This window comes from Alligator mississippiensis, chromosome 3 (assembly GCF_030867095.1).
Source record: "Alligator mississippiensis isolate rAllMis1 chromosome 3, rAllMis1, whole genome shotgun sequence".
Taxonomy (NCBI): domain Eukaryota; kingdom Metazoa; phylum Chordata; order Crocodylia; family Alligatoridae; genus Alligator; species Alligator mississippiensis.
Window position 1 is genome coordinate 274,128,229 of NC_081826.1, and position 19,398 is coordinate 274,147,626.

Genomic DNA, 19,398 nt, shown 5'->3' on the forward strand with positions numbered 1-19,398 from the left:
CGGTTTAAAGGCGCCGCGGCCGCCGCGCGGCTCCATCCTCGGGGCGGAGCGCACGTGCAGAGCGAGTTGCGGCGGGACCGGGACCGGGAACCATCGCCTCGGACAGGTGCGGGGCGATGCACGTGGCCATGGCCGGGTGCGCAGTGGAGCCGGAGCGCGTCCTCCTGGCAGAGGGTGTCCGTGTGCGTGTCCGTGTGGTGGGGGCGGGCAAGGGGTGCTCGGGGAGAAGCAAGGTGTCTTGGGGCGTCTCTCGCTGGAGGGGAACGGGTCCAGTCAAAGATCGCCCTAAGACATCCTGGTTGCAGAAGGGGCTTTTCAGGGCAGGTGCCCAAATGCGTTAAAGCCGGCTTCTTGCAAGGCAAAAATGTTGTTTTGTGGCTTTGTTTGTTGTGTTTGGCAAAGCATTCATTTCTCCTGCCCCGCGAGCCTTCCTTTCTTGCTGAAAAAAGGAAGGACGGGAGGTTTTCACTGTCTTTTCTAGTCTTCGGTGCATTATCTTTCTTGCGTAGCTGATACATTTAAATAGATGAAAACAAAAAGCAAATCTGTAGTACTGCTTATAAATGCACTGAGGGCTTCAGACAAATTGCAGCATCCGGTGGAAAATCTTGCCACTGGCATCTTGCATAGCAAGGAATCATCGAGAGGGCGGCTGTGTGTGGCGTGTCTCATACAGGCTTTTTAAAGAGACATGAAGTGAAGTCATTCCTCACTGCTTGTATTTTATGTAGCGTAATTAATTCTGTCTTTTTTTTAATACCGACCTCTAGTTAGCTACGCTCTCATTTTGGCTCTAGCTTCTACACATCAGCCATCTGCTTCCATTGGTAAAACTTGAGTAGGATTTGGACAAGAGGTCAAAACCCATTTCTTTCCCACTTCTTCAAGCAGCCCCTTTGCTGTAATAATTAGCTCTCCTCGATACAGTACAGCTTGTGTGGCACTTGTCCTGAGTCAGGCATCTTGAATGATATATATGACTTGAAGTGAAAATGGCAAGGGAGCTGTTGTGAGTGATTATAGTGAATTTCCTATGATGTGGGTAGCTTCAGCAGGACATCATAGAAATAGTTTCCCTTACAACCTTTTTGCAGAGATGGAAACCCTGGCTAAACTAATAAAACACATTAAAGATACTTGCTGTATGAAGTACATTTCTTTCCCCCCCCCCCCCCCCCCCCCCCAAAAGGAAGAGCTTATTAGATCTCAGAATTGGGGAACTTTAAATACCGGTTGGTTTAGTAGTAAGGGCAAGGTAGGCCTTCAGAGCTGCTAACCCAGTGCAGTAGCGGTGCAGTCTCCTTTCATGCAGCACTGTTAATATAACAACCCTGATTCAGCCCCGGCAGCTAAATGGAACCTAATTAATTTTCATCGGGAATCAAAATCCCTTTGGATACTGAAGATCAAGCTTTCCTGAGAGCTAATATGGCTGCCAGCTTGGCAGAAGCCATTGGTTTGCCGGTTGGTATATGTACCAGGCATGTTATGCATGATCTTAACAAGATTTGCATTAAGATCACATGAACATGTCATGGGCTAGACCTAATAAATGATTAGGGCACCTGCAAGTTAGGAGCTTGGACCACAGTGGCATTGACAGACCTGTGGTATGAACCTAGACTTGCTATATAATACGTGGAAAGAGTTGGGCTCTTCAAAAGGGATCCAAAACTGCTCAGCCGGCAGAACATGGAGCTGCTTAAAGCTCGACCAGGCAGCTCTTAGAGCTTCCTACCAGCTAGCTTTAAAGGGTAGAGATGTAGAAGTATGAAATCCAGCATCTCTATGGGGCTTAAGTGCCTCGCTTTCTGGACTGCCAGAAGGTACATCTGTCAACTTGATGGTAGTTTCTGCATGAAATATGACATCTGTATCTTAAGGCAAGAGTCCCCACAGCTGGGGCTGGAACCTGGGACCCTCACTCTGACTCCTTTTTCCCCCCCCCCATGGTTGCCATCACAGTTAGGCTACAGAGTCACTTTCTCTCCTGGGCCTAGTGACTTTTCTGTCCAGTGGCACCTCTTCCACAGGAGGGCTGGAGAGTGCTCCCCCCAGAATAGCTGGTAGGCTGGTGATTGCAGCATACTGAGAGGTGAGAGATGCTGTCCTGAACTACCTTAGCCAGAAGAGGAAACTTTGGAGATGGATCTTCCAATAACTTGCCTAGTGGTGACAACATTTGATTGTCAAAAACTGGGCTCCAGGTGGCAGTTAAGAGGGCATCAGTAACACCACTTTTTTAATAGGGAATCTGGTGCTGTGCACTAGAGCATGCTTACTGGCTTCAGTTCCTCAGGGGAATTGGACAGAGAGATGCTTAATTTCTGGATCCTTTCTGGACTTAAGCATTACGTAGATGCCAACTGGTTTAGCCCTGTCAAGACTGGGGTAGTTTTGGGCACGTACAAAGGCACCTGAGGAACTCTTTAAAGTCTGAATGAAATACCAGATTTAAGCTTTTTGAGGGTTGGGCAGCCGCCAAGCAGAGGGGTTTGTTTTTCAGTTGCGCTTCGGGACCAAGCACCTTGTTGGCACCCAAAACTCTGCAACCAGCTCCAATGTCTCCCTAAAAAGGAAACACTACTTCTCTGCTCTTGTTTGTTGTAATATGGCATAAATGTCCTACTACCCCCCTTACAGTTGAGACCTAATCTCTTTTGAGACTTCAGAACAAGAACCGACTGTCTTATTGTGCAAACATCATTCAGACTCTACTGTAAATCCATAAATGCCCACCCTTCACTTGAAAATAAACTAACTGCCCTGGCTTTCATCTCATAGAGGTGAAAAGCTGCACTTGTCCTACCTACATGCTAACCACGCCTGTGAGGAAGCCTGTTTTTTACTCTGTGGTTGGCCTTGCATTGAAATGAACCTCTCATGGGCACACTGCAATGCGACTGTTCATCAGAAAAGTCTGAGTCCAGCTCTGTTGCAAAAGCCAACACATGACCCAAGTATTTGCAGCCTGTTTTGCAGACACACTGATCAAAGGCTGAATGAACCACATCCATCTGAAGCCAGTTTTCTCCTAGTACATCTCCCTCACCTCCAAGCACTGTGCTTGGCAGCTTAAACTGCGATTCAGCTCCTGCAGAGAACCGGGCTGGGCAGGGAGTCCGCAGCCCTCCTTTGTGTCGGGCAAAAAGGGCCTTGCCAGCGGTGGATGAAAACTGCGCTGGTTTCTGGGCAGTTTTCAAGCACTAATTTGATAGCCATTTTTATCCCGTTGTAATTTCTTTGCAAGTGCAAATTACCCCTGATAAAGTGACACGTGCATCCAGGACACAGTTACACCGCGCAGTCGGTGGAGGCCAGCAGGGACCCCGCGCCCCCTCCGCCCCGCACGGCTTGCGAGGGGGTTTGCAGCGGGGGAGGCTGAGCTGCTCGGGGCGCTCCGCTCCGCACCGCTCGGGCCTGTTTAAAGCCGACAATTGCCGCAGCACGCGGGCCCCGCCCCACCCCCAGGGAAGGCGCTGCCGGGGGCGGGCGAAGGGGGGATGGTGCGTGCGCAGCCGGGCCCGGTCAAGGTGACAGCGGGGTGGGGGCGGGGCGCGAGAGCTGCTGCCGCGCATGCGCACGGCCTCGGCCCGCGCGGCGCGGCGCGGCGATGGGATTCCGCAACGTGTGAGTGAACCCGCCGGGTCCCCGTACCCCTGCCCCTCCCCCGGGGCCTCGCTCTGACCCGCCGCCCACAGGCCGCGTCCCGGGGCAGTCGCCTCCCTCCCGGGTGTGACTCGCGGGGCCGAGCTGCAGGGGACGAGGGAGGCTCGGGTAAGAGGCTGCGCCGGAAGAGGGCGGGGAGCAGCGGCCCTGAGCGTGGGGATCAGTTTAATTCTTGAATTTAAGAACATAAATAAAATGAGCGGTGCGGTTTTGTGTTTTTAACTTCAGCCTGATGATATCGGGTCAGCTTTAAAATGTTGCTGATTTCTGCTAATTTTACCTTTCAAGCAAAGCTTAGAAGTAAATGAGGAAGAAAAGGTGTTTAAAACGCCAGTGCTGAGAAGGGGTTATAGTTATAACTTTATTTAATTTTTTATCAGGCAAAAAAAGAGGAGCTGAAAGCTGAATCCTCCGAGGCCATCGTGGTGGTTCATGCGTCATTTGCAAAGGGGTTTGTCTTTGGGACTAAACCTGTTATCTCATTTGAAAGAGGCTTTGATGGTATAAAATCTTTGTCTGGAAACCAGTAACTTAGTGTTAAAATGAAAAGTGATTTAGATTTCCATTATATTAAGAAGGTATTAGAGGAAACTTTCTACACATACCGAAAATAGGTGCCTGACTTGAAGGTAATTCAGTGATTTCAAAGGTCCAGACCCTGTGGAGTGTGGTATGTTTGGGCACTTAAGCTTCCTTGTTTGTAAGAGTTCGAAGTACCGAGGGGCATTTTTAGTTGCAAAGACAGAATGGGTTATTTGCACATCACTTTTGCATTTGAGGTTGTCCTCGTGGATAGAGCGCACTTATGTGGCCTTTGATTTGTGTCTGTGTCTGCTTAGATGAATTTTTTTAAACATGAAACTTCGAGGGTTTTAAAAAAAAGACTAGCATTTGAAAGTGAACTAATAGGCAACAAACAGTTTTAAAAAAAAAAGTGCGTCCGTTATAAAGGAGGAAATAATGACTAAACGCAAAAAATAGAACATCTTATTCAGATTAAAAATCACGTTTGTGTGTGTTATTTATATTCATTCCGCTTTTAAATGTGCATATGTCAATGGCATACCCTCCTAACAAAGACGAAAGCGCTCCTGCTTGCTATGAGAGGGTAACGTGTAGCAAACTGCTGGATGGAATATATAGGAATTTTAAAACGTGAAGTGGATGTCTAACATGAATGTGCCCAGATAACTCATATTTTGTTGTTTTTTTTTCCCCCTTCTTAAGTTCAAGCACCATGCCTGGGTCTCTTCCTGTAAATGCTGAAGCCTGTTGGCCAAAAGATGTTGGAATTGTTGCCCTGGAGATCTATTTCCCTTCTCAGTATGTTGACCAGACAGAATTGGAAAAATTTGATGGTGTGGATGCTGGGAAATACACCATTGGCTTGGGCCAGTCGAAGATGGGTTTCTGCTCAGATAGAGAGGATATCAATTCTCTCTGCTTGACTGTGGTGCAGAAGCTCATGGAGAGGAATAGTCTCTCCTATGACTGCATTGGGCGATTGGAAGTTGGAACAGAGACAATCATTGACAAATCGAAATCTGTAAAGACTGTTCTGATGCAACTCTTTGAAGAATCTGGTAATACAGATGTAGAAGGGATCGACACAACGAATGCGTGCTATGGAGGCACTGCTGCTCTCTTTAATGCTGTTAACTGGATTGAGTCCAGTTCTTGGGATGGTAAGTGTGCCTCTTGGCAATAATCAAGGATATAGTTTTCCAAGTATCCACATAGCTACCAAGTGATTATTTAACCACATCAAGCACACGTTGCAAAGTGTGGGATTTACACACCAAGCCTTTTAACAAGCTGAGGCCTATTTATTAATAGTGTCTTTGAGAATAACCTAAACAGGCACGTGCCGTTGCAAGGTGGCTCATGTGGCTGATCTGTATCTCCACAGAAATCTAAATTTAGAACATGCATTGTAGGGATGGAAAGTGATACTGAGACAGATGCTCATTATCATTGACTGTTTCTTGCAAACCTGCATGGTATATTCCAAGAAGGGTAAAGTAGAAACAAACTTGAAAAACTCGCAGTGTATTAAAAGATTCTTATTCCTGCAGTCATCTGTTCTGTAAGGCAAAGCTATAAGAACTGCTGGCTGATATTACAGTATAGTATCCATGAGGTTCCTTTTCACAAGATTCCTGTTTCTCTTCTCTTACAGGGCGCTATGCACTTGTTGTTGCTGGAGACATAGCTGTATATGCCACCGGAAATGCCAGACCAACAGGCGGAGCTGGTGCTGTTGCTATGCTAGTTGGTCCAAATGCTCCTTTAATTTTTGAGAGAGGTTAGTCTTAGCTGGAGAGATTTAGAACAAACACTGTTTATAAGGATACTGAATTTTCTCTGAACTCAAAAGCGTATGCCTGCTACTCCTGGATGCCCAGCCCTGCAGCTAACATCTTCCCTGGCCCCCAGAGAGCTAGCTTTCTTCTTAGCCATGTTATAATTTACACTTTCCATCTCTTGAATCTGGGCTGGCTGCTTATTTCCCTCAGTGGAATTCAGCTGAGGTAGGATAAGGAGGTGCTTCTGCCTCCCTTCCCTCAGGGCTTTTTCCAGTGGAAAAAATGAGAGCTGTACTGGCTAGGGCTTGTCAACATCACTTCTGTTTGCAAGAGGAGGCCTTTTGGGCATTCTTCAGCACTTCCAGCTCCCACTGAACTAGGGAGTGAGATCAATTGTTATCAAAGCAGCATAAAAGTGCAGTATGTTACCAATAAGCTCTTCAGCCAGTCTCACTTTTTTTCACTTGTTTGCCACTGGCTTTGGGCAAGGTATATTTCACTAGGCGTATGAAGTGATGGAAGAAATTGATTCCTTTAATCTCTCATCAATTTGTTTTAAAACAGGATTGCGTGGGACCCACATGCAGCATGCCTATGACTTTTACAAACCGGATATGGTGTCTGAATACCCTGTAGTTGATGGAAAACTGTCTATACAATGCTACCTCAGTGCATTGGATCGTTGCTATTCTGTTTACCGCAACAAGATCCGAGCTCAGTGGCAAAAGGGTATGTTTTTATTGTCAAATCTTGCTTCTAGGCCTTGGTGATATAAAATGGATCTGTCAGATCTTGCAGTGAGAACGTGATTTCTGATGGCTAGACACAAAATACGGGCACTTAACATAATACTCCTAGATACATACATAAGCCAGATTTTGCTCATTTCAGGTTTTTGTGGAGAAAATTTTTGGAAGTGTACATTTAGGGACTGTCTTGCTTTTGCCTTGGGGTGAAGGTAACAAACCTTGGCAAAGGGGTTGTGCGTGTTTGTCTTGTTAATCTGTTCCTTAATTCTGAACCACTAAAGTTTCATTGTTTAGTAATTGTTCAGAATAAATGGATTCATTAAACCTGGTCTCATCTTCAAAGCTATGCTGGTGAAATTTAGATACGTATTTAACTAGCTTCTTAGACTGGTGCTTTCTGAGTACTGTTATTCTTAAATAATAGCTTGATTGCAAATGTTGCTTCAAAAATAGGAAATGTTTGCATTTGGCACATTTAAATAACTTTTCTGTACGACTTCACTTTGAAACAAATTACTATATGTATAGTAATGGGTGAGCAGAGTTTAGGGCTTTGCAATCTGGCTTTTTTTTAATGTGAGTACTATCTATGTGTGGCAGTGTTAAGATTTTTGGACTTTGTCCTATTCCAGAAGGAACTGACAGAGACTTTACTTTGAATGACTTTGGATTCATGATCTTCCATTCACCATACTGTAAACTTGTACAGAAATCTGTGGCCCGACTGCTGTTGAATGACTTTCTTAGCGACCAGAATCCACAGACAACAAATGGTATCTATAATGGGCTGGAAGCTTTCAGGTGTGTTGCTGCTATCTGTTCTTTGAACTAAGGAAGAAAGAAGTATTCTACCTGTTTTTCCTTCTTTAATCTGTGTACCGACATTTTCTAAATGCTTTTTTTTTCAATAGGGATGTAAAACTGGAAGATACATACTTTGACAGAGATGTGGAGAAAGCCTTTATGAAAGCTAGTTCTGAGCTCTTTAATCGGAAAACTAAAGCTTCTTTGCTTGTGTCTAATCAGAATGGAAATATGTACACCCCTTCAGTCTATGGTTGCCTCACTTCTCTTCTAGCTCAGTAAGTATAGAATCAAAAATATAAGTTGTTAACTCCTGAAAAGGTTTGGGAGGGTAACTTTTGGTCATAGCAGTCCAGCTGAAAACCCACTTGGCATGAAAATTAGAGGTGCACTGATACATTGGTCCAATATCGGTTTGGTACCAATATAAAGAAAATTGGCTGAATTACAAATTGGCCTGAAGTGGCTGATTTAATTTGGTCAAAAAATGCCTGCCACCCCCCCCCTCGGTAGCGCCACTCCCAGTGCTGCCACCACCCGCCTGGTGCAGCCCCGGCTTTTCCTGGCATGTGGGTGGAGGCGGAGGTTCAACCAGGGCTGTGCTGGGTGGCTGGTGGGGCTACAGCAAAACTTGGGGTGCCTGCAACCCCCTCCATAGCCCCTTCCCAGTGCTGCTGCTGCCTGCCCTAAGCCCAGCCCCTGCTGAGAAGAGCCCAGCGCAGTCCCCACTCCAGTGTGCAGCTACAGATTGCCCCGCCCTGCAGTGCATAGATCCAGGGGCACACCGATCCCTGCACCACTTCCCCCACCCCCATGCCCTCACAGGTGTGCGCAGCAATGGGTGCCACCCCCCCTTTGAGCTCCTGCTCTGTCCTGCGCCCTGCCCCACCTGGACTCGGCTGCCCCTCGGTGAACATTAGCAATGGAGAACATTGCCGTTCTCCAATTGCCATTCCAATGGAGATCAGTAAGATTCCTCTATGAGGTGGGGAATTAATAAAAATGAGGGTGGGGTGGGAAAAGAAAAGGGATTAAATATTAGTTAACTTTCACTGTACAGTAACTCTTAATTTTACTGGAGCATGGAAAGCTGCTTTAAACTCCTTGAAAAGCTTTGTTCTAATAGTCCCCTACCTCACTGTGTAGGGCGTTGATCTGCCTCCCCACGCCCCTTTCCTCCCCTCTTTCCTTCCACTGCACCGGACTTACCAGCTGGAGGCAGCTGTATTGGAAATCGGATCAGTATCGGCTGATATGCCTCCTTAAGTATTGGCTATCAGTATCGGCCCCAAAAATCTATCGTGCACCCCTAATGAAAATCTTTTTGCTTTAGTAAGCCCAAACGCAGAAGCTCATTTTAGCCAAACGTTCTTTTTATGTATGCAGTTGTTGTAGGAAAGCAAGTTTCATAGATGTTGGGGTCGGAAGGGATCTATTAGATCATCGAGTCCGACCCCCCTGCCCTGGGCAGGAATGAGCGCTGGGGTCAGATGACCCCAGCCAGGTGTTAGTCCTCTGGGTGCTAGGGCTGTCCTAATAGTTGTCTTGCACAAGGCGATTGTACTGGAACTTCACAATAAATTAATATGCTTGCATGGAGTATCCACATCAAATGGATCAGTACTTGGCCTCTTGGCAGGGGTGGGGAAGGGGGGTTCTGTGTCTTGAGGAATTAGCAAAACATTTTACACCATTCATGTAAAAAGATCTGAAAAGATGCTTGTGGTGGCTAAAGATTAGAAGACTTCCCTCTCACCATTTATTATAGCTGGACTGAGAGAGGTGATTTACTATGATCAGCTCAATCCTTAGCACTTATTTTCTGTCAGCATTGACTTTTTAGTCTGTCTAGATGTGATTTGCCTATGAAGAAAGAGAAGCCTGAAAATTGCTTTAAACTCTAACATTTTGGACATTAACTTATTTTGCTTAAGTTGGTCTGAGTGTAACTGCAAGGTCTGGATTTGTTTTGAAGACTGCTGTTTATATCGCATGATGAATTGCCATAGCTCTGTGTGAAAGGGTTGGAAGAGTCCTGCCCCAAGACCTGTAGTTTAATGAGAGGAATGCAGTGTGTAGATGCTTTACATTGATCACTTGTCATGGTCGTAAGAAGTCAGGAATGTTCTGTTTTTTTGATGTTATAGGAACTCTGATTGTATGCAACCTGCCTTGATCCAATAAGCTACATAATGGAAGCTAGATATCACTCAACTACTTAAAACTGGCCCTTGATCTTGGCTTTTTCATTAACAACTGTTGATTGGTTGGCAGGTTCTCCCCACAGCAGTTAGCTGGACAGAGGATTGGTGTGTTCTCTTATGGTTCTGGATTTGCTGCCACCTTGTACTCGATTAGAGTTACACAGGATGCCACACCTGGTAAGTTAACTTGGATATAGTCAGTCTCTCTCTTTCTCTGATATATGTGGTTTTGCAGCAGACGGGCTAGCATTGATAGGACTAATTCTGCATTTTTAGGTGAGAATAAAACCCAAGATCCTGTTTTGCCATGTTTTAATCCTCAAAAGGCTAATTTTGTAGCTCATTCTTTTAGCACATTGATTAAATTAGAGGATAGACATTAAATGTCCTTCAGTGGTTGTGTAATCTGGAGACTAGCATATTCACATGCTTCTGAAATGCAGCCACAGTCTTCAGAGCAGTTGTGGTGCCTGACTTAGAGGTTTTATATTGCAGGTTCTTCTCTGGATAAAATAACTGCCAGCCTTTCTGATTTGCAAACAAGACTTGACTCACGAAAGTGTATTGCACCAGATGTCTTTGCTGAAAACATGAAGATTAGGCAGGAAACGCATCACTTGGGTAAGAAGATGTTAAGTAAACGTAATTCACGTTGTGAGTAACAAAGTGAACTTCTGATCCTATAAATGGATCTGTCTAGGCCCCGCTCGTATATTCAGCTGCAGGATTGGGGGCTATAGGAATAAAGGAAGTCCATATCTTATACAAAACTTAGGTCTTAATATGCTTTACTAGCACAGATGAAGTGATGGCACATCCTTGGATCCTGGTACACTTGCTTTTCTGGTATAGATGCAGTTCAGAGGGGGACAATGGAAAGATCTTTTACGACGTAACTTATTTTTTTAATGTATTTAATGTTGTATTATCTACTGGTTTCTTTTTAGCCAACTATATTCCACAGTGTTCAGTAGATGATCTCTTTGAGGGGACATGGTACCTAGTGCGAGTGGATGAAAAACACCGAAGAACTTATGCACGGCGCCCATTGCTCGGTGATGGCCCTTTGGAAGCAGGAATTGATGTTGTCCATTCAGGAATTGTTCACGAAGTAAGAATGCTGCACTTCTTCAATGCTTAAAGCAAGTGACCATAGCATTTGTGCAGGTTTGCTTGATGCAAGGGAGGAACAGGAGTTGACAGGCTATGTCCTGTTCTGTTAAAACAGAGAAAATAAGAGCCAGTAATGAAAAATGTAAACTTAAAAAAAAAATATATATACGTATATAGGTGTAGAACGGAGCTTTTGGTGTAGGAGAAACTAGGCCTATTTTCACATAAAGTTTGCAGAAACAGCCAGTTAAACTTGGACCAGATTAACTGTTATGTCAGTGTTTGGGATGAGATAAAGCTGGGATTTGGGGAAGGAAGCATGTTATCCAAGTGGGAATTCATTTGACACAAAAATCACATACATGATTTTTATTACGTTTGTTTGTCTTGTTTGTTTTTTAGCATATCCCAAGCCCTGCTAAGAAAGTGCCAAGAATCCCTGCAGCAACAGAACCTGAAGGTGTTACTGTTGCCATTTCCAATGGAGAACATTAAGATACCTCTATGAGGTGGGGAATTAATAAAAATGAGGGTGGGGTGGGAAAGGAAAAGGGATTAAATATTAGTTAATTTTCACTGTACAGTAATCCTTAATTACTGGAGCATGGAAAACTGCTTTAAACTCCTTGAAAGGCTTTGTTTTAATGTGGTTTGCTGACACTTCATGTAATGGTTTCATAACACTAAAGCATGAATGTATTGTGGAGTGGGGCATGCCAAGGGCTCTGAACTTGCTTGGTTTCTAAGAAAAATGGTTCTGGAATGGCTGAGTCTTGTACCAAGGAAATGGGAATTCTGCCTTCAAAGCAGTTTGAGACTTTGAAGCAAAACTAAGGCCCCCTCCAAAGTCTGACCAAAAATAATTTTGACCTGTAAGCCGCACTGTTTTAATGTTAGGGTGCTTGTGTTGCCTTGTCTGAATATTACGCTTTTAGCACCCTAAAAGGATAGGTACTGCAGAGTCCTTGCTCAAGGTGCTGTTAATGGACTAGAGTTGCTTTCCAATTAGTTCAGTCAGATGGATTAAGTTGTGATGTTTTAAAAATCCATTATCATCCACGTCTTGGTGTCATACTCCATTATTCTAATTGCACTATAGACCCTAGTACCACACACAACTTTACACAGCAGGTTTTGGCAGAACAGGGAGAAAAGGGCATATGTTCAAAATAAAGGGTTTAATTTCCCGTGTTATCTAACCAAGCTGGCACTTTTCAGGCATGTTGAATGCACTCTTCTAAAAGACGTAAACATTTGAAACAACAGAATTCTAGCATCCAATTCATAAATAGTATCAGGACCTGTTTTAACTGGCAGACCAAGAAAGGAAAAAAATGACAATTTTTCCTTAACTTTGGTCTCTTGCTTTTCTTTGTGCGTGTGTGAATTTTCTTACTGAATTGTGATTGGCTTCCTATTTCAAGCTCTTTATTTGTTATACAGCTATAAACTATTGCAGGAATACCATGATTTTCTTCAGCTTGCAAGCTAAGACTTTTTTGGTATGCAAGGAGAAAACCTACAAAGCTAATGAGGAGTCCATTAGGGCAGCTTTTGCAGGGCCAGACCGGAGAACTCTGAGGAGAGCTTTGCTAGCTTGTAAAATATATTTAAACTGAGCTAATGGATAGAACTAAGTCTTGTTAAATTTTATTTCACTGTCCAATTCTACCAAGGTTCATTGTCTAACACAACTTTGCAGAAATGACAAAATGCGTATCAAGATACAAAATGCAGACTTCTGGTGTAATGTAGTGTTTGTATAATCTATTGTATGTCTGTCACTTGTTTGGCTTTGATAACATTTTGGATTTGTACAGTTAAGAGTTGCTAAAATAGTATTGTTTACTATAAACTCATGGAGGTCAATGGCCTAAGATCTTCCACCAAAAGTGATGGAAGAATAATGCATGGAGATTTTATTGTGCAAGTGTTTGGGCTTTGAGTTTCATGAAAGCAAGTTAATGTGGTACAAGAAGATAAGTCTGTTCCAGAATAAAGTCCATTGCTGGCAATGGACTGTCCAAGAGCTACTGGCACAAAAAATTAACCTCATAAACCTTGCTAACACTGAAGAAGATTCTTTGTAAAATAAAGTTTTAGAGATATGGCACATGTTTGGATACTGAATTGTTTGGGACTTTAAGTAGGCTAGGAGAAATGAAGGTTTAAAAGTACAAGTCCACAAGCTGGAGGTCTTCTGGTACAAGTAGCTTTTCTCTTAAGGTAGTCCTGTTTATAAAGCTGAAGAGGCAAGTAAACTGAAATACGTAGATTCTAGGGTGTACTTTGCAGTATTACTTCAGTATTTCACATAGATCTAATGGTAACAGATATAGCAATCCTGCTTTTGAAAACCCAGCAACATATTTTCCCTGTTCCAGTCCTTTAGTTACCTTACCTGAAAGAATGATGGTTTCTGTGTGCCAGTGTGATTACTTTGAGTTCCATTTCATAGGTGTACAGTCATTGGAGAAACATCTCTTCCATTTGCACTTAGAGTGCTGGAAGGGGAAAAGGAAAATAGACCATATCTGGTGAAAGCAGAAGGTTGAGCTATTCTATTTGTTCTCCTGTCTTTTTATTTAGGGTCTTCAGAGTGCAGCCTTTTCATAACAGGGCACAAAGCAACTGGATTAAATAAAGCAAGGAGGAATGTATTGGAGACTACTGCCTAGGTACCAAAAAAAAATCCTGCTTGGGTGTTTTTGTGGTTTGTAGTAGTTTGATATCAAAATAGTTTCTGATTACTGTGCCTGCCTTTGCTGAGGTAGCAACTAATATTAGAAGCACTAGTCTGTGGTGCACTCATGTCTTAATAAGACACGTGTTTGCTCAGGTCTTTTGCATTGCAGCAGCATTGGACTACTTAGATGACACGTGTTGAAGCAGGAAAATGTCAAGTGACAGGAAAATGTCAAGTGACAGATGTCTGAAGTCACGGTGTGCTTGTAATATCCCTTGTCTATGACTGGAGTAGGTTTGGGTAGCAAATAGCTGAAGCTTCTTGAGCAGAAAACTGTTTTATTAACACCTCATTCATTCAAGAGACCAGTAGATGGCAGTACAACTCATCATGCAAGATGGTTTGTGACTGCTAAGGGCTACTTGTAAGGTATGAACTTTGAACTTGTGATGGGATTTGCTACAGCTAGATAAATCGGAGAAAGTGCTGAGGTTTTTCAAAGTGCTGATCCTGGACCTAGGAGCACAAAGAGAGGGGGTGGAGGTAAGGGAGGTTGATAGCTTTGTTTATATTGGTCAAGGTATAAATATTTAACAGTGAAGTCCTAATATACAGCCATTTATAAATTATTCTAGGGTTAAGTGTGCAGCTGTAGGTTCTTTACGAGTAAACATTCACCGCTGTTCAGATTTTTGATTTTTGTCTCTTCCTGTACAGTGGTGACCTGAACCTAAAATAGTTACCCTTTTCCCCAGTGTAAAGTACAGATCTGCTCCATTTTTATTACAAAAAACACCTTTGCTAAGCAATATGTAGTTCTTATGCAATCAGCTGGGCTATTTTTAAATGTGAACGGTCATGGGGACAAGATGCTGGCACAAATAAGTCTGTTAGAAGTCAGAGTAAGCATGCCTATTGTCTGGTGGGAATAACACATTTGCAAATGAAGGCATCATTTTAAGTTTATTTAAAAATTACAAAAATGTAACAGCAGAATTTACTATGAAAAATGAGTAAAAACCCTGTGTTAAACACTAAATGTAAAGCCTGCAACGCACTCTATAAAATAGAACACAGCTTGGATGTGTGTCTGAAGCCATGGTATGACCCCCTTTTTAAGTCCTGCTCCTTGGGGTCTGGTTGTGTGACAAGTGGAACACACTCCAATGCCCTTTTCTTTTGTACTCTGTGCAGAACTATTCTGTAGATACCAGTTATTGAGCTGCGAGCATCCCTTCCCCGGTTATTGTGAATATGTTCTTGTGTGATTCCCAACTCCTCTAAAATACTTTTCACTTCAGTTTCCTCCTCTTTGAGTGTATTGGTCTCTGATAAATACTTTGGATCCAGCTTAAATGGTTCCAGTGGTTGTGGATACCATGTCCCTTGCATCCATTCACTGCTCATAATAAGTTGAATTGAATATCGTTCAGTCGGCACTGGCTGAAGGACTCCTCGAATTAGTTTCTGGCAAGGTTCTGAAAGGGATGGGGGCAAACTGTACGTTCCATCAAGAATGCACTTCTTCAGTCTGGCCACTGTGTCTGCTCGAAATGGCATGGTACCAGTCACCATAAAATACAGGAGGATGCCTAGTGCCCAGATGTCTACATAAACACCAACGTAGTTTTCATCTCGGAAGAGTTCTGGAGCAGCATAAGGAGGAGAGCCGCAGAAAGTGTTGAGTGTTTCTTCTCTCTTACTTATTGTGCTGAAGCCAAAGTCTCCCACTTTCACGCAAGTATTACTGGTATAGAATACGTTTTCTGCTTTCAAATCCCGGTGAATGATATTGTTCTCATGCTGTTGAACAAAGCAGGACAGATCAGTATTAGTTTAGGTACAGGAAGGCCTGTCCCAGTTTTTCTTCTGTATGCTCTGAGGTACAGAAGTTGTTTGCCACGATAAAGGCTTTGCCTGTAGTTACTGTACTGTGGGTCTCAGTTACTGTTGTCTTCCCCTCCCTGCAAATGTTGGGGCACCTTTTTAGCACCCAAAGAGGGGCAGGAAAATGCAGGTAGAAATGTAAGGAATAAGGTGTGCAAACAAACTTACTCTGCCCTGTACTTCCATCACCACAAGGGAGGGAAAAAAACTTACCCAACCATATCTCTGTTTCATTGATTATGCTGGGTCAGCGCTTGGAGCAGGAGGAGAGGTGTACTGGCTGCCCTGGACCCCTTCCTGATTTCCAGCAGTTTGAAAAACCAAAACTCTTCCCAGTTCTCAGATGCGTGTGTCATGGAGGAGGGAGCCTATTTCTGGTCGGAAAGGGCATGAGACAGTGCAGCCCAGCCTTAACTCTACATTAACTGCGGCTTTTGTCAGAAGCTACTAGGGTTTTTAATAGTAAGACTGCTTTATAGGAGCTACTGATCATTCAGTCCTGCCTCTGGGCTCTGTTCCTCTGGAAACTTCAGCCTGCTTCTCTGGAACCTTTCATTCATCCATGAGATCTACTAAACTGATTATAGCCATTAGAAAAACAACTTACCATGTGTTTCACAGCAGATACAACCTGAGAGAAGATTAGTTTACTTTCCATCTCTGGTAACTTTCCCTCTGTGCTGATCTTACTGAAGAGTTCCCCTCCTGCTGCATACTCCATTACCAGATGCAGCTTGGACAGTGTCTCCACTACTTCGTACAGTCTGATGATGTTCGGGTGATGCAGCTTCTCCATGCTGGAAATCTCCCGGGACAGCAAGCGCTGAGTTTTCTGGTCTAATTTTGTCTTGTCCAGGATCTTAATAGCTACTTTTTCTGGAAAGAAATGTCTCGTCATACATACATACATATACATATGTGTCAGTTCATCCTACTATTTCAAAACACTGAGTGTTCAGTCAGTTGTAATGGCAAATCTCAACTCTTCTACATCCTATTCACTTAATGTGGGTTAAAGAAGAGCAGCCAAGACAGGTCCCATCACATTCCTTTATATTTCTTACAATCTTCCAAGATGGCCACTGCCATGGTATAACTGCCAAGGGGTTAAGCTAGCTACTTATATAGACTGCTGTCAACACCACAGTAGCACCATAGTGTGTCTTATCGTCTTGGCTGCTGGGAAGGTGTGTGAGGGAAGGCCTTACTTGAAGTAGCAAAGGTTTGTGATATGATAAGGACATGCTAAGTAGATATGTTTGCCATCTCCTAGTCCCATTCCCCCAGACCATGCTTGATTACCACTGCCACTTACTGCTGCTGTTGTTGTTTGTCCTTATTCAGTCTTCTGGTTTCCCAGTCTCCCCAGCCATGTTCACATAAACACTAGAGGAGCAGCCAAGACTCTTACCCATTACTGTAATTACTTGCCCATTGGGCATGTCCACACAGTGGAGGGCAGAGCCCCCTGAGCTAGCTCCAATATCAGAAGCATAGGCACATGATGCTCTGCCCAGCCTGATAGGCTCTGGTTCTCAGCAGGGTATAGCACTGCCCTAGTATCTGATATGAGAGCCAGCTCAGTACTGTGTTGTGCCTTATACCATACCTACTGGGTGCATCTACATGTGGACTTTATTGCTGTTAACTAATTAGCTCTGGCCTAAGATAGTACAGTTCCCAGCAGCACTATCTTACAGGGGAGTAATTAATTGCTCAAACACTTGTGTGAACAGTGACTGCCAGACACAAATTGTACTAGTCAGCCCAACCGGCTGGGGACCAGATCCTAGCTCTGCCAGCCCCTCCACTGCTCACCACTGCCACCTGGAGCCCAGGGCTGACCCTCCTGTGCTTCCTTCCAGCCTGGGGCTGCTCCACCCTGGCTCTAGTTGCTGTGGTCCCAGGAGCACACGTAGACTCTGTGCATGAGAGCAGTTAACTCCAGCTTGAACTGCTCCAGAGTTTATTGCGTTACCTTAATAGCACATGTAGATGCACCCACTGTGTGCTCTTGTGCTTCATGCTGTGGAGAACACTGAAAAAAACCTGGACCAAGTCTTGTGGTTATATGCTATTTGTGTGCAAAATATATTCATGGTGCTGAAGCTAATTGCTCATGAGGAGTAAGACAATGAGGCAGAAGGAACAACAGAGGTCAGATCTATTTGTATTTGAATCCAGCTTCTCTGTGCTTTCTGATGCAAAGACACCATTAAAACCAGCATAACCAGGTTTACCCTGTGCCTATATGATGTACCTGGTGAAGTCAAGGAACACAGTCCACTGACAATGTAATTATAACCTTGGTAGGTCTGCATCATCAGGATACCTCTAAGCAGGAGGAACAGTTTGTTCCGTGTCCTATATTTCTGTATTAAGCAGTGGATTGTGACATCTTTGCATCACTACACTGAAAGCAGTTGCATTCAAATGACTGACCCAGTCAAGGTAGGCTAATGGTATCTTTGCATCATCAGAACAGTATGCTCTTCATGTGTTCTCTAATCCAATTTCTCCTGCTGAAATGTAGGTGAACTCCACTACAAATGCAAGGCCAAACCAGAAAATCCATTTCAATTACTAGCATGTCAGTAGTAAATGAGGCCACAGTTATTTTGTTATCTTCTAATCAAGTATTACACTTTGTTCTAGCCAGGTCACATCTCCATCCTCCAGTTCTCATTTTATAACATATTCATTGTGATTTGAAAAGACTTAATTGGAAAAGTAGTATTCTGGAATGTAGACAACTACTGTTATGGAATTGGAAGGAGGAAAGATCATGATAACCATCTTACCCTCAGCCTTTTCTGATTTGGATACAAGCCCTAACAGAAACACTGCTATAGTCCATTTCTCACTCTCTTGTCTGTCGGTTCTTGGCAGCAACAATCCAACAGGTTTTTGCACCTGCCTAAATTATGTATATTAACAGATAATCTAACTGGTTCATGAAACTGGGGTAAGATGCAGAGGAATATGTTAGGCACCAAATATATATATTTAAGGGGCTTCTAACTCCAAAAGAAGTGAGCCAGAAGACATCAGCTCAGAAGCCTCCTATGTGCCTATATTCAACCAGCATCTACCTTTAGGCCTGCAAAAATCACGAGGTTCCTATGGTCAGGGCAGAATTCTATTGCAAGGGTAAGCCTCGTAAAAGTCGCATGTAGTTTTAAGTATCTACAATAACTTTCTACTTCACTTTGAACAACGGCCTGAATTGTGCAAAGATGATTATATTCCTTATGCTACTACATTCTGTACCTTCATGACTACATCTGCCCTATTGCACATGCCTGGAAGAAGGGAAGTATGGCAGCAGAGACATTCTTCTCCATTTATGCTCCATTGTGATTTAACCTCACTAAGAACTATTTGAAATGCTGCACTAACCCCTGTAATAGTAGACAGTGGCACTCACTGTGTGCGTCTACATGAGACGTTAACTGAAGCTGCCTAATTAGTGCTATAGTAAAGTCTCAATGTCTACATGTGTGGCCCTATTAAGCCACAGGGAACTCATTCAATCCACTGCAGGTTAGTTCTTGTAAAGACAAATACTATCCTATGTTGGTAGTTCTTTTAGTGCACAATGCACATGTAGATGCTGATGGGGCTGCCTGGGGCATGAGGGTGCTTCAGTGTGGGGGCAGTCTGCCAGCCAGCCAGCCAGCCCCTCTCTCTCATGTTGAGCCTGGCCAGAGCAGCCCCAGGCTGGCAGGCTGACCCCCTGGACCCTCTGCCAGCTGGGGCTGCTCCGACCCAGCTCAATGCACTGTGGTCCTGGGTGTATGTTCAAATGCTATGCCCAGAAGCAATAAACTCTAATATTCACAAGAGTTTATTGCTCCGTGCTAATAACATGTAGTTACACCCTGTAGGAACATTTACATGAGACACTGACTGCACAGTAGCCTAATAATACTGCGCAGTAGCATGTCACAGCATGGACAGTGCAAATACGCTACTGCATG

General features: G+C 43.8%; 2 protein-coding genes across 6 annotated transcripts in view; one reads left to right on the plus strand and one right to left on the minus strand.

The window, feature by feature from the left end:
* HMGCS1 (3-hydroxy-3-methylglutaryl-CoA synthase 1) overlaps positions 1 to 19,398 on the plus strand; it is a 24,549-nt gene continuing 5,151 nt past the window's right edge. The window contains exons 1-11 of one of the 5 annotated variants that reach the window (XM_019496036.2): positions 3,544 to 3,630; positions 4,897 to 5,354; positions 5,849 to 5,974; positions 6,540 to 6,704; positions 7,357 to 7,525; positions 7,636 to 7,806; positions 9,803 to 9,909; positions 10,228 to 10,353; positions 10,680 to 10,843; positions 11,248 to 11,354; positions 13,435 to 14,626. In XM_019496036.2, the coding sequence (XP_019351581.1) occupies positions 3,614 to 3,630; positions 4,897 to 5,354; positions 5,849 to 5,974; positions 6,540 to 6,704; positions 7,357 to 7,525; positions 7,636 to 7,806; positions 9,803 to 9,909; positions 10,228 to 10,353; positions 10,680 to 10,843; positions 11,248 to 11,340 (1,596 nt within the window). In that variant the 5' untranslated portion in view covers positions 3,544 to 3,613 and the 3' untranslated portion in view covers positions 11,341 to 11,354; positions 13,435 to 14,626. The other 4 variants (XM_006268914.4, XM_019496037.2, XM_019496035.2 and 1 more) reach the window with 4 other exon arrangements.
* NIM1K (NIM1 serine/threonine protein kinase) overlaps positions 14,584 to 19,398 on the minus strand; it is a 25,097-nt gene continuing 20,282 nt past the window's right edge. The window contains exons 2-3 of the mRNA XM_014594017.3: positions 16,026 to 16,294; positions 14,584 to 15,334 (exon numbers count right to left, since the gene is read on the minus strand). Of these exons, the coding sequence (XP_014449503.3) occupies positions 14,591 to 15,334; positions 16,026 to 16,294 (1,013 nt within the window). The 3' untranslated portion in view covers positions 14,584 to 14,590. The remainder of the gene's footprint in view (positions 15,335 to 16,025; positions 16,295 to 19,398) is intronic.